Raw genomic sequence first — 14359 nt, 5'->3', positions numbered from 1 at the left:
ACGTTCTTTTGTGTAATACTATCTAGAAAGAAAAAAAAAAAATTAATACTTTACGAAGCTACAAGTTACTGGTAACCACAACAAGTCTTATCAACACACGGGTGTACAAATACGTATTAGCACTTATACAGCTGACACTACCACAACTACAGTCCCACACGGTAGACCTATTATTGACACAATGATCATAGGATCTACATTACGGGCTAGATTCGGCAACAACTTAGAGTCTCATCAAATAGATGACGACTATTTGGACTCAACAGACCAAGAAGAGGAACCCATTTTGTCGCAAACACAATCACAATCACATACTTCATCACCCACAATTTCACAACAACAGTGGTCGCGATCAGCAAGGGCGTCGAGTACGGCATTGAGGTCTTTGGGTTTTGACCAACCACCACAAGGGTTTAATGATGACAATACCTTACTCATGCAACAAAATCACCACACGTCAAACCTACAACACCAAGCTTCATACACCAATCTTTCCCAAAACGATGCTTTTTTGAATGAACTACAGTTTGATCCTGAAGAACCAGTTCCCACGTATGAAACATCACAGCTAATGCATCAGAATAACAACCACGCTCCACCATCGGAGGTTGAACTAGCTCAGTCTACATCCTCTGATCTGAGACTTGTATCTCGAGGGTTGCCTACAGGACTTGCTTCGCACTTATATACCCCCATTCCATCACTTCCAATACCAAGAACGTCGTCAATGTTTTTCGCCGATTCCGTGGAAACGTCACAGTCAACAACTCCAATTCTTCTACAGCAACAGAGACAGCAGCAACAACAGCATCAAGGAAACTCTCACTCACCTCATCACTCAATATCTGCAGCCTCATCATCCACAAGTTCCCAGTTGCGCAACAAGTTCAAACAAACATCCATAAAGAAATTGGGTTTAAAGTTTTTGAACGCAAGGCAACATTTTTTGTTAGCCTGTTGTCGTGATATATCTTTGATACCTCCTTTGATTGGATTGTATCAATCTTGGAAGCGTATTTACCAAGATAATGATCTGCTAAACGCGGCATCTTACAAAATTACAACTGCAAGAGGTATGGAGCATTTTCTCACTGGTGTTTGGTGCATTGTTGCTGCGTATTTGTCCTATTCGATTCTCGATTCCTTGTTGGTGAGGTGGATCATCACCTATTCGACTTCTGCTGCTATTGTGCGAGTGCTATCCATGTCAACAATTATGATAACTTGTGAATTGTACTTAGTTAGCACCTTTAGTGCTGATGGGTACAAGTATGGCCTACACATCTGGATCTTGGTAAGTTGTATTTTGACATTGACATACATTGTTCAAAATTTTGTTACCCTGAATTTGCAGCTAGAACATCATAATAGTATCAAACAACGAGAGCAAATTTTAGAGGGTGGCGGCGGTGGTGGTGAAAACGAAATAGAATCCAATGCAGCCAGTCTGTCGCAGAGAACATCATCTAGTGCCGATAATAATGCAAATCGTAATGCAGCCAAACATATAGGTCAAATGAGGGCAAAAAAGCCAAGGAGATTTTTTGATTTTTACAACATTGTGGTATTTGCAGTAGTCCCTGTGGGACTCGCAAGCTTTGTGACAATGATTGGACTACTAAGATCGTTATTGATACTAAGGATCGACGTCGATCAAGTTATGAAGAACATGGGATGAAATATTAAAGATTATAGAAATGCACTTGGTAGCTATACTTTTTTTTGCTCTTCTGCAACGAAACTATAAAACCATCTCATTTCTCAAACTAATTTTTTCTACTTTTCCCCCTTCTTCTTTTCTTCTTTAATCAAAAAGTATATAAGGGAGAAATTTGCCACGACGAGATAATGTAAATGCTTCCAAGTTATACTCGTTGCCATTTTTATTTATTCAATAAAACCTCCCGAGATTAAATCTCTAGATCACCCCTTTTTAGGAAGTTTGAAATTTGTCTTTAGAGAATTTTGAATGTCGATTTTTATTAGAAGGGCACAATTTTTTTCAGTATTACGTTTCTACTTTTCATTTCTATTGAACATAGATGGCGTGTCATATACGCGTGTTCATCAGTAGTGACCATCAGCATCTCAATTGCATCTTTAGTCTGTCTCTACAGTCATCACTCCTTTTCAACTTTAAAATTTTCTCTTTTATTACCTATACATTACATGAAATATTAAGAGCTCCAAAAGCAACTTCTTCCTTCTTTCCCTTTCAAACAAAGCTTCATTAAATGTTAAAGATACTTTCTCAACAAACGGATCGATGTCACAAAAGTTGCCCTTTTTCCCTCTTGCTCTCTCTGTCTATCTTCACTGTCGAATTTATCTGTATTTGTGGAAACCAATGTCGTTAGCCTTTTCTCTGAAACATTGACGGCACAAATCTATTCCGTATTTTCTGATCAAACCAGAGTGGGAAGAACAATGACGACATTGTCTTGAACCTTTACCAAAGTTTCTTGGGTGTGAGAACCAAACGTTTTCGTGTGCCATGATGATATCTAAAAAATGGTAATGTTAGTATAAAGTAAATCGAAATAAAAATCTCAGAGACAGTGTGGCAGAGGGTGATTTCTATCTCCATGGTATGAGCATGGTTTGCACTTCATAGGATTCCCTATGGTATCATCTATTCTCGGGGCTTCCTGTGTCGGCTTCAGACCTTCCGTCATGTATGGTAAGAATGACTGGAGTGTGCTTTAAAAGTCTGCGATGGCAATTCTTCCTCAACGTGAAGTCATTTGGCAATGTATACAATTCTGTACTCCCCTTGATTCCAGATGGGGATGGTCTTTATTTGCATTATGTTTCTTCTGTGTATCCCACTAACCCTGTTTCACTCTGTCACTCTGTGGTGTCTGCTATTTGTACATACTTATCTAACGTTGTTGATGTATTAACTCAAATACTGCTAAAACACTGAAAATTCCAAAAATTTTTGATGAATGTTTCTTCGTGCGAGAGAGCGTGAAAACTGGATCAGTTCTGTGTAACTTTTTTTTTCTTCTAACTTTCTCTTTTATAATTGTTTGTGGTTAAAGCCCTAATAAGTATCACGTGAATGCATCTCGCGATCAAATATCTTCTCGATCCCAAAGCTCATCGCATTGATCCAGTGGGTTAAATCAGCAGTATTAGTAACCGATCTTACCCAATCAATATGGCAAAAGGCGGTAATTCACACAGGAATACATTGAAAAATGACCACAAACCATTCAAGTCAAAACATGCAACAAAGGGGCGATTAAAGAATCAATACAAGGGTAAAGTTGAAAAGTCATCTGGAAGCTCATCCTCTTCGAAGCCTTTGAACAAATTGGCAAGAAAGAATTTGGCAAAGCAGTTAAAGGAAAACAAGATTTTAGAGAACAAGCTCACAAAGAAGTTATTCGAAGGGAACTCTGGTGCGCAAAAAGTTATCACCATTATATGTTTGACCAATGATTTATCACCTGCTGAAATAGCGACACAATTGTTTGGCCAAGAAGATCAGAAGATCCAGTTTGAATACCCCAGTGTTACAGATCTTAATATTGCCAAGTTTAAATCCAATTTGAAGATAATACTTCCGAATCAAGACAATATTTTGCAAATACTCGATGCTGCAAAAGTATCAGATTTCGTTATATTTGGAATATCAGCAAACCAGGAAGTTGAACAGGGATATGGAGAAACAATATTACGTGCATTACTAGCCCAAGGTATCGGATCTGTAATTGGAGTATCGCCAAATGTTGTATCTGCCTACCCAAAGAGAAACCTTCAATTGGACATCAAGCAATCATTGCAATCATTCTTTAGTCATTTCTTCCCTGCAGAAGATAAACTATATGCATTGGAACTGGATTCTGATAATGCAAACTGCTTGAGGTACATTTGCCAGAAATTTCCTCAACTGGTGACGTGGAGAGATTCACGAGGATGGTTAATTGCTGATAAGATTAGTAATGATGAAACGTACGAGGGTGTGGTCATCGAAGGTACATGTCGTGGAACTGGATTCAATGTGAACAGACTAGTGCATATACCTGGTTTTGGTGATTTCCAAGTTGATAAGTTGGAAAAGTTGGCCAAGAGCTCAAGCAGGAGTCGAAATGAAATGCAAGTTGATGAAGAAATAGAGCAAACATACTTGCCAAATGAGAATCAGGACACATTGGACGAGTTGAACCCGGATTTCAAAGAAGGTCAAGATGGTGATGCTGACATGTGGGATGAATTGGAAGACGATAGTGGTTTGGGAGTAAGAGCTGAGGGAAAATTGTACTTTGATGATGATGGAGCAAAGAAAGTCAAGTCTAATAAAAAGGTCCCCAAGGGAACCTCCGAGTACCAGAGTAGGTGGTTTGTTGATGATGTTTTAGATGAGAATGCATCCGATTTGGAAGATGCTGATGAAAACGGTCATGATCATGAGGAGATAATGGAAGATAATCAAGAAGTGATGGACGACGCAACTACCGAATATGCTGAATCTGATATGCATGTTGATTTATCTCCAGAAGAAGAGCAACGTCAATTGGAGGAATATCGTAAGTCTGCTGCCCAAGACGATTTGGAATTTCCAGATGAGATAGAGTTGCATCCCAATGAATCTGCAAGAGAGAGGCTTAAAGGATACAGAGGAGTCAAGTCGCTAGGTAATTGTGAATGGGACGTGGATGAACATGATTTGGAAAAGCCAAGTGTGTGGAATCGCTTGCTACGTGTTGCAAACTTCAAGGCTACAAGGAATAAAGTCAACAAAGAATTTATCAAAAGCATTCAAGTTCAACCAGGAAATAGGATTAGGGTGTACATCAGGGCACCCAAGTTTATCCTTGAGCAAGTTAACGTCACTAGCAAACCCTTTGTCATATATGACTTGCTCGAACACGAACATAAATTGGCTGTAACCAATTTTTCATTTGAAAATTGGGAGGACTTTGAAACGCCAATTCCAAACAAAGATACCATAGTTGTGCAGTATGGTCCACGTCGACAAGTCATAAACCCCGTGCTCAATCAAGCTTCAAACAATAGCAATAACGTTCACAAGCAAGAAAACTTTCAACACCCAGGAATGATGACTATAGCTTCAGCTATAGCTCCGGCATTATTCACCAACTCCCCAGTATTATTCTTCAAGCATGGTGAAAATGGAACTATTCAATTTATTGGTAAAGGTTCCTACTTGGGCTGCGACCATACTCGTATCGTTGCTGAGCGTATCGTATTAACCGGACACCCAGTCAAGATTCATAAGCGAGTAGTCACTGTGCGTTATATGTTTTTCAACCCAGTTGACATTAATTATTTCAAAGCAGTTGGACTTTTCACTAAATCAGGTCGACTGGGATTCATAAAGGAAAGTTTGGGAACTCATGGTTACTTTAAGGCCAATTTTGATGGTAAATTAACGTCACAGGATGTAGTTGCCATGAGTATGTACAAGCGAGTATGGCCAGAGGTATCTTCTTTGTATACAGAATAGGACTAAATGTGTTTGAGAAATAGCTTTGATAAAAAGATACTGATTTAAAATAGACACAATATAAAAAGTAGAGTCTAGAATCGAATAACCGAATGTAATAAGAAAAATTGACCGAATTCAAACAAGCAAAGACGAAGTTTATGTATGAAAGTGGGATTAAACACCGAAAAAACGAAGTATCAGCTTAGAACTCAAAATAAACCAATAGCGATTGCGAAAGCTCCAATCAAATATGGGCTAGCTTTGTTGGAAACAGCAGCACCTTGAGCAAGAGGAGCAATGCTTGGGGCAACACCTGATGAAGATGAAGAAGCGGATTCACTCAAAGCAAGTGGTGCAGGTGCATTATTAGCAGGGTTTGTGGAAGCAGCCGCGACAGTAACTGGAGTACCATTTGCCAATGACAAGAATACCGGTCCTTCGTCGGTGTGAGTACCGGTTGGAGGAACATCTGGGAACACAGTCACGTCTGGGATAACTGTAACTCCCGGAGTGTTGGTAGTGGTGGTGGTGGCCAAAGTAGTTGGGGTGGTTGCTGGAGTGGTTGCTGGAGTGGTTGCTGGAGTGGTTGCTGGAGTGGTTGCTGGAGTAGTTGCTGGGGTGGTTGGAGTAGTTGCTGGGGTGGTTGGAGTAGTCTTTTGAGTGGTTGTTGGTGTAGTCGTCAAAGCAGCAGAAGTTGTAACCGTGACTTCAGTAGGGTGACACTTGTGATCACTACAGGTGGTTATAGTGACAACGGTAGTAATTGGAACCAACACAGTTGATTCAGTAGCTTTGTGGGTTGTCGGAGGTTGAACGGTTGATGTAGTTGAGCACAACACTTCATCCGTGATGGTCACAGTAGAAGGTTCAGTAACCGTGATTCTAGTTGGGAGACAATGATTATCAGAACAGGTGGTGATGGTAAGAGTTGTTGCTTCGGGACAGTAGGTGGTGTAGTCAGTAACAACAACTTGGGTAGTGATCACGGAGAAGTTACTGTAAATAGGATCAGCTAATGCGGCGGCAGCGAGTGAAATGGTAGTGAGAATGGAAGATTTGGAAACCATGTCGTTTGTTTGTTAGCGAGTGAATACGTGTTGTTTGTTGGCTTTGAAGTAGAAATTACTGAAACAAGGGCAATTCTTGCTACCTTATATAGTGGAGTATTTGGGAATTATATCTCGAAAAGGGGGCGACTAGAGGACGGAGGAAGTGTGCTATCCATAAAGCCCTCAAAAACCATGAAGTTGTCAAGTGGCATATGATTGTTTACAAGCAATAATGACAAATTGGGACAATTTAACTCCCGAACGGGAATTTCATATTCTTACACACCCCTTTTTCTTTGTTTTGAGTTATACAGTTGTATCAATTGCTGCCAGCTACTGCTGACTTTTTTTGAGTAATCTGAGATTGCAAAAAATTAAGGTTTATATACTTTTAGGTTTTGTGTACCGGAGATCCTTAAAGCTAAAATTTGTTGAACAAATCTCACCTACAAATGTTGAGCAATTTCAAAGGTAAGGCATGGTGGATGTGCCGTCAAGAATGACCAGCGCTTGGAGGTGCTAATATTTGAGCGGCTAATAGCTAGTCCTTTTGGAATTGGGAAATAATGTATTTACAAATGGAAAAGCTGTCAATACGTTCATAGGCTTCTCGACTTATCATGTGAATTGTTTGGTTGGCAGCAACTATTGCCCAAGGTTTGAAGTTGGTGGTACCTTTTGCCGGATCACAGGTGCAAAGGCTTTGTGTACGTTTGTCCACATTATCGGAACAGTGCGGGAATACCTAAACAAACTGAAATACACAATAACTGAATGGGATCGGCATAAGTAGTGAAGAGTTGCAAACGTTTCGCAAAAGGAAAGCTTTTGTGTAATTGTTGGTGTATTTATCTTTCTCAAGGGGTCTAGACCGTTACGAGTAACATTACCAGCGCAAGAAGCATTTGATATGCTATTAAATTTGACGTTTCTGAAGCAGATTAGCCTGTCATTGTGTCCTTTTAGCAGAGGACCTCATTTTGAACCAAATTGACTACCTAATATTTGGTGTTGGCAGGTGCATGTGCGTTTAGAGCATAGATGTGGCTAATTCCCATTACCAAGTTTGTGTAATGTGGTGCAGTATTTTACTTTGGTTTATTTGTGACAAACTTGATACAAATTCAAACGTCCCGCGTGTACTTCATTTAAAGGGCTGTATTGTTTAATATGGTATTACTAAGCATCTTTCCTGGTAAAAATGATCTAGGCGCTTTAGCCCCTTGAGTAATAGTAACGGTTAATATTTACGTGCAAGCAATCCTTTGTTGAGGCAAAAAATTAATCGTCGGTCCAATCAAAAGCTATCATCAACAATAGTGCTCCCTCCAAATGAAGAGGTCGTACTACAAAATAGCCAGAGATTAAATAATGCAATAATGAATCAAAACCAAGCATGAATTGTAAAATCAACAACGTCAATAGTGCTGTAAGTATTATTGTCAGTAATCCAAAATTCAATCCTATCGCTTCAAAGCTGAAATAATGGAATACTCTTTACTCTAAAAAAAAAGGAACCCTCTAATCTCATCAAAACTAGTGCGTTCTACCAGTCAAAGTGTATTACGATTGGTTTAATTCACACTCTCCTTTAATTTCACTATGGGTTTGTTCAATTGCTCTCTCTTCTTCTGTTAAGTCTAACTTTATAGATAGTAGCATGCTGATCACTTGCTCTACTTTAAAGAATATTAATGCAGGTTTCGAACTTCAATACTGTAAGTAAAAGAGATGGCATCAAACTTGGGTTAACTTACTTACCCTTTATGCAATTTCAGTATATCACGTGCTTACGCTGTTTCTGTACATTATATATGTATATATATATATATATATATCTTGAAGCTCCTATTATTGATACTTTCAATGAATTTTACATTCTCTTGTAAAAAAAAAAAAAAAAAAAAAAAAAAAAAATTCAAAAAGAAATTTATAGACAACCAACTTCCCAATGAAAATCTAGAGTTCAATTATAAAGACACCTTAAGTAAGCTATCTAATCCAGTCTATAGTTAAACATACCACCATAGCATTACAAAATACTCCTTCATACTACAAAATCTTTGTTGTTGAAACTACAGTTATTGAATTCATTCAGTTCTTGAAGTAATGTGCATCTTGGTTGCAAAACAACAGAATGAGAAGTACATGAAGTTAATCAGTCACGAGTAGAGTAAGATGGTACAATATAAATTAATAATCACTCATTCTGGACTTACAGACGCCTAATATGAGACTCTTCTGAGTGAAATAGGAGTAATATTTGGTGGTACATTGTGTAGTGTCATAAAACTAGTATACTCTTGAATCTTTATCATCACCATTTTACATCTACAGAGTCTCATATCTAATCTGAGTATCTAGTCTTGGTTTAGAGCTCCTCTAAATTGTATACAAGCTTGTAATTCGTAATTTTACTGTCAGTGCTTACTTTATTTTCATCACTATATAAAGCCACCAAAATAAACTTTGCAACACTTTTACTTTTACCTCCTTTTTCTTTCTTTCTTTCCCCCTTCAGTAGAATGCCATCACTTTACGCCGCCAATAAGTCAAAAGGCCTGCGTAAATTCACCGTCGGTTCAAACCTCAATCCAGCGAGGATGATTGATAACGAAGCACAAGCTTCAAACAACCGTCACCAGCATTCGAAATCCCCCATTGTTTTACCCGCTTATATTCCAGAACCACACCCATCAAACAAGCAATTGAATGACACCAGTTCAATTGTTACATTCACCACCGCCCCATATTACCATTCGGAAAATGCTATTCATCACACCAAGAAAGCAGCTATTGAATCCATTTGTGGTAATAATTCTAAATTGACGACAAAAAAATACAAACAACAAAAAAACACCAATTCACGTTTGTTTGTGTCAGAGAGTAAGAAGAAGTATGAAAGACTGGTTAGGTCTTTGAGAGTTGATAAGATTGATGCACCAGAGTTGATGAAATTTGATACCGCTAAGACATCAACAAGATTTGGCAACACTTTTACTAATTGTGAGGAGGAAAAAGAGTTTGTGTCATCACGTGCCAATTTAAAGAATAAAGTTATTGGTGAGAAAAGCAAAAACTCATCTTTGAGATCTAAAGCCAATGATAACTGCGATAGAGTCTCGAGTCAATTGAAGAGAGAGTTGAGCACGAAATGGTGCAATCTCATCTCAGAAACATCTTTTAGCTACATCGCAAACAACACACGTTTGCAAAATAAATTAGAAGAGCAGTATCAAAACGAGTTGACCAAGAAGTGGAACAACGAAATTGTTCAAAATACCTCATTCTGTTCCAAGAAACCCGCTGGAAATAATGATGCGGAGAAGTTGGGACTTCAACACAGGAAAGACTTATCCAGAAGAGATGGAAAGTCTGTTGATGAATTTGAAAAAACCACCACTCATCCTTTAGTTACACCTACTTCTGATGAAAAATTGATTGCTAAAAACAAATCAGTGCGAGAAACTCCATGCGCTGAGAAACTACCAGCGGTCTTGAAGAAGTTAGAAGCTGGATCCAACAACTATGTTGTTGGTGCTAAACCTTTGAAACAAGTTACAAGGGTTATTAGGTTCAAGGGAGATACAATTAAATTCCCAAGAGTTTACAGAAAACAACCAGCTGTCTTGACGTGTTTAGAAGCTGGATCCAACAGTTATTTTGCTGGTGCCAAACCTTTTGATGTTGCACAAGTGGCCTCCAAGGTAATCAGATTTAAGGGAGATACAATTAAAATCCCAGGAGTATGCAAAAAACAACCAGCGGTCTTGTCATTTTTAGAAGCTGGATACAATTGTTCTGTTATCAGTCCTGATACTTCAGTGATTGAAGAACAAGTGGCCACCCCGGTTATTAAAGTCAAAGGCAATAGAATTGCATTTGAACGAGCTCGCAGTAGGGTTGAGAGCTTATTCAAGGGGGAAGTGCCCACTCATAGTGAACATGAGTTGAATGTTATTGACGATGTCTTGGAAATCAACAGCCCCAAAATTGCTGAAGAAATTGAAGCAAGCGAGCTGTTTTCCACTGACCAATCCGAGGAGCCTGCATTGAAGCTCCACAATGATGCTGGAACACCTGAAATTCCGGAAATAAACAAAGTCCTTTTATTACTACTTGATATCGAATACAAGGAATTTTTGTTGGAACATGCCGATATTCTCCAATGCTTAGCAAAATTGGAGAACGATATACTTGAGACAGCTATTGCAGCTGGGGTTTATGATGATGTTGCCACCAAAGTTACTAATGGTGCTGCCCAGCTTGAGTTGACGTCCAATGAAAAGAGAAGCAACGACTTAAATTTAATGATCAAGCTATCTCATGATGTTGCAAAGATGAAGGAGGAATTGTTGTCTGCTCACACTGAATTTATGGGTGAGCATTACCACAGGAGAGTCACCTTAATATATGGTGATGAAGTTACAGATGAAGCAGATACAAGGATTGAAGTTGGTCCAACTGCTGGAGAAGTGGTCCCAAATAACGACAACATGAAAGATCTGATTGATCCCTCCCGTTTACCTTCGAATGAATACAAAAGTGCTGTGGATGAAGAAGATTCCCAGCCTGTTGTTGGTAAACAAACTGAATACAATATCGAGTTAAAGCTGTTTTTGAATGAGCTTATTGAATTGTCGGTCATTTATTACGACGATTTACCCGAGTCTTTGAAACCACTTGTTGAGAATGACACAGAGGAAGAAGAAGTGTCAAGTGGTGATGTTGAAAGCAAATCCAAAGATCTGGTTGAGTTTACTCCGCTTCGTTTACCCTTAAATGGACGCAAACGTCTTGTCCAGGGTGAAGTCGCTCAACCGTCCGTGGGAGGACCTGAAGGTCACCATGGAGATGATTTGCTACAACAAGTATAAAACACTCGGCCAGCACATTGCTATTTATATACTCCCCACTTTATGCGTTTGAAAAGGTAAAGATGGGGATGCAGCAGAAGAGGGTGCTGCCACGAAGAGGACGTAAGCCGCTTGGGATCCGACTTGGCCGATGACAAACGGGTGAGTGAACAGAGATTCCCGAATGGAATAAAGACAAAATTCTAGTGTCCCTGTTAAAGACCTGGCATGAACGAGGGAGAAGATGTTGGGAGGGGATAGGTAATAAAGGGAATTGAGATATCGAAGTGGCCCTGTCTGAGGCTATCATGACTAGGGTGTTGCACTAGTTGCAGCGCCGGTGATTTTCTCGGCGGAGAGGGGCATTTAGATAAGGATTAGTACCTTTTGACCCTTGAAACTTACCAGCTGATGCTCGTATGAAGCCTAACCTATGAATCAGGAACGAAGAGGAAGATGTATTTAAAAACCACCATCTTCCAGACACAGTTATCGAGCCTGGTAATTTAAAGGGTATCGATGTTCACACTTGTCGGACTCGACTGTTGGTCCCCAATTTGGTTTATTTGAATCTGACGGCGCATTTGACTCTGCCATTGCTATCCAGAAAAAAATTTTTTAACTTAGTGCTGGTTTGCTCATAAAGAAAAGCTACGATATTGTTGTTGCTACAAGGACTTGAAGTGGTTGTTGTCTACTTTCAAGCATCAGCTATTATTGGAAAGACATTTAGTGGTTTGGTGTCCACTGGTGTCTACTTCCAAGCACCATCTATTATTGGAAAGACAGTTGGTGGTTTGGTGTCCACTGGTGTCTACTTCCGTGCATCAGTTATTATTGAAAAGATAGTTAGTGGTTTGGTGTCCACTGGTATCAATATTTCAATTCTTGCTAATTTATATTTTTGTATTTAATTTATAACTGATGCTTTTGTAGTTCCATCTTTTCAGAGGATCTCTTCTACATTGCAACTCTCTCTAGGAGTTGTTAGTGGGTGTGATTGACAAGGCAGTGGCTTATTGTGTTGAGAATTCAAATTGGGGTTCCAGAGTTGCTAATCGAATAAAAAAATCAGTCTTCTGACATAGCAGCTTGTGCTTGCATTCGATGCCATCAATGGGTTTCTATATCTCTTCTACTTTATTCCATCAAGGGAACTCCAATTTATCTTTCTTCAAGTCCCAACCCCATTTTCAAAGAGTCCTCGACCGCTGCGACCATTTAATTGTGAAAAGTAGACGCAGGTTTTGTCTGTTTAAGAATCCAGTCCATTCTCTCTGTACATTGATATTTAATCATGATATAACCATGTCATTGTCATTTCCACTGGTCTTTTGTTTCATTCTAAAATGAGACGTGTATGATATGATATGTATTACGTAAACTGAAAAAAAAAAAAAGGTTTAGTTCAATGCAAGATCAACGAATTTTTCACTTGGGAATAAGGTGTTCTTTTTTGCCAACTTAAAAACCACACACCAAAACACATCTTATAACAGTAACGAATGCGTCTGTTTAAATCTATTCTATTAAATGCAGTTACTGTGGCTGCCGTCATACCGAATTTCAAAATAGACCAACAAGATAGTAGAGGCAACGATCTCACTCTCGAATCAATATCATTGCCCAACTTGTTAACTATTGAAAGTATATCGCAAATAAACAATTACGACAGTAATGGAGTCACATTTGATCAAGGGAGACTATTGATGAAACATCGTGGTGTGCTTTGGTCGAAATCTTTCATCCCTTCAAAGGAGTTCACTACTGAAGTTGTATTCAGATCATCTGGTAAGGCCGAAGATATCCAGTTTTCTGATAATGGCTTGAATATATGGCTTTTGGATGATGCCAAAAGTAAAAGTTTAGACCAATATGATGGTTTCAGGTTTGCAGTTAACAATGCAGAAACTCAAGGTTTGAAGATTTTCAACAATGATGGGACAAATAATGCTGAAAATGGACTTGATGTAAGTATTGGTGATTGTCAATTTAGGTATTTGGAAAGTGATGTTCCATTCACATTGAGAATATCTTACAGCGACAACTGGTTCAAAGTACAAGTGGACAATAATCTATGTTTCAAAACTGACAAGATCAAGTTACCTCAAAATCAAAATTTCAAATTGGGAATCACTAGTAATATAAATAGTCAATCTCAAGAAACTTTTGAAATTTTAGCCATCAAGGTATGGGATAAGTTGACTGAAGATGCACTTGACGATCATGGGTTAATGGTTGATGGTGAATTGAAGGTTGATGTCAAGAAAGTTGTTGACGATTCACAACTGAACCAGGATCCTGTAAGGCCAAATATTGTGAGGGAGTCTTTAATGGAAAGAGCTAGAAAACATAGAGAGGAAATGGAAAAGTCGCAACAACAACAACAACAACAACAAGGTGGATCCGATCAAAGTGGCGACTTGCTGTTGATTCTCAACAAATTAAGTCACTTGGAGTATTTGGTGAATGACTTGCCCAAAAGCGTCAACCCTCCATCTTCTTCAAACGATCAAGATGGCCAGATTGATGGATTGATCTTGTCTCAATCTGATATAAACAACGCTATTAAAGAGACACGTGATACAATTCGTGAATTAAAGGAAACATTTGTTCAACAGTATGCTCAATTACTTCAAGCTGTGTCAGACCTTAACCATAAAGTTATTGGCGAAGTCAGAGAACAGCAATACGGTATGGAGGAAATTGGCAAAAAAGTTGATTTGTTAATGAATGAGCACAAAGAAGTGCAACATCAATATCGAAAACAAAATGATCAATTGGGTCAAAAATCGACACACGACGTGACTTCATCAGACTCTACATTAGATAAAATGATTAAATGGTTTTTTATTCCCTTGATGATAGTATTGCTTGCTTTGGTTGTGTTTGTATATCGTCTCAGACACGATATCAAGCATTCGAAGCTTCTATAGAGGGTATAGAGGGGGGCTTCATGAATATAGAGATCACATCGTTAAACTATTTTACTACAC

At 38.8% G+C, this 14359-nt stretch overlaps 5 protein-coding genes across 5 annotated transcripts; 4 read left to right on the top strand and 1 right to left on the bottom strand. All coding sequences in view use genetic code 12, as the record gives it.

Moving 5' to 3' along the window:
• Positions 1 to 181: 181 nt before the first annotated feature.
• Positions 182 to 1678, top strand: I9W82_002217 (uncharacterized protein; the record flags this gene model as incomplete). The annotated part of the gene is made up of 1 exon (XM_067691048.1): positions 182 to 1678. The coding sequence occupies one exon, from the start codon at positions 182 to 184 to the stop codon at positions 1676 to 1678; it is 1497 nt and encodes a 498-aa protein (XP_067549452.1).
• A 1485-nt stretch (positions 1679 to 3163) lies between these two features.
• Positions 3164 to 5476, top strand: TSR1 (Tsr1p; the record flags this gene model as incomplete). The annotated part of the gene is made up of 1 exon (XM_067691047.1): positions 3164 to 5476. One exon carries the CDS (start codon positions 3164 to 3166, stop codon positions 5474 to 5476), a length of 2313 nt encoding a protein of 770 aa, XP_067549451.1.
• A 191-nt stretch (positions 5477 to 5667) lies between these two features.
• PGA13 (Pga13p) lies at positions 5668 to 6525 on the bottom strand (the record flags this gene model as incomplete). Its single annotated transcript, XM_067691046.1, has 1 exon — positions 5668 to 6525. The coding sequence occupies one exon, from the start codon at positions 6523 to 6525 to the stop codon at positions 5668 to 5670; it is 858 nt and encodes a 285-aa protein (XP_067549450.1).
• A 2507-nt stretch (positions 6526 to 9032) lies between these two features.
• Positions 9033 to 11384, top strand: I9W82_002214 (uncharacterized protein; the record flags this gene model as incomplete). Its single annotated transcript, XM_067691045.1, has 1 exon — positions 9033 to 11384. The coding sequence occupies one exon, from the start codon at positions 9033 to 9035 to the stop codon at positions 11382 to 11384; it is 2352 nt and encodes a 783-aa protein (XP_067549449.1).
• A 1484-nt stretch (positions 11385 to 12868) lies between these two features.
• EMP46 (Emp46p) lies at positions 12869 to 14299 on the top strand (the record flags this gene model as incomplete). Its single annotated transcript, XM_067691044.1, has 1 exon — positions 12869 to 14299. The coding sequence occupies one exon, from the start codon at positions 12869 to 12871 to the stop codon at positions 14297 to 14299; it is 1431 nt and encodes a 476-aa protein (XP_067549448.1).
• Between the last annotated feature and the right edge of the window lie 60 nt (positions 14300 to 14359).

This window comes from Candida metapsilosis (assembly GCF_017655625.1).
Source record: "Candida metapsilosis strain BP57 chromosome Unknown scaffold2, whole genome shotgun sequence".
Lineage (NCBI taxonomy): Eukaryota > Fungi > Ascomycota > Pichiomycetes > Serinales > Debaryomycetaceae > Lodderomyces > Lodderomyces metapsilosis.
The sequence above is the reverse complement of the archived record's forward strand: the minus strand, read 5'-3'. Positions and strand labels throughout refer to the sequence as shown.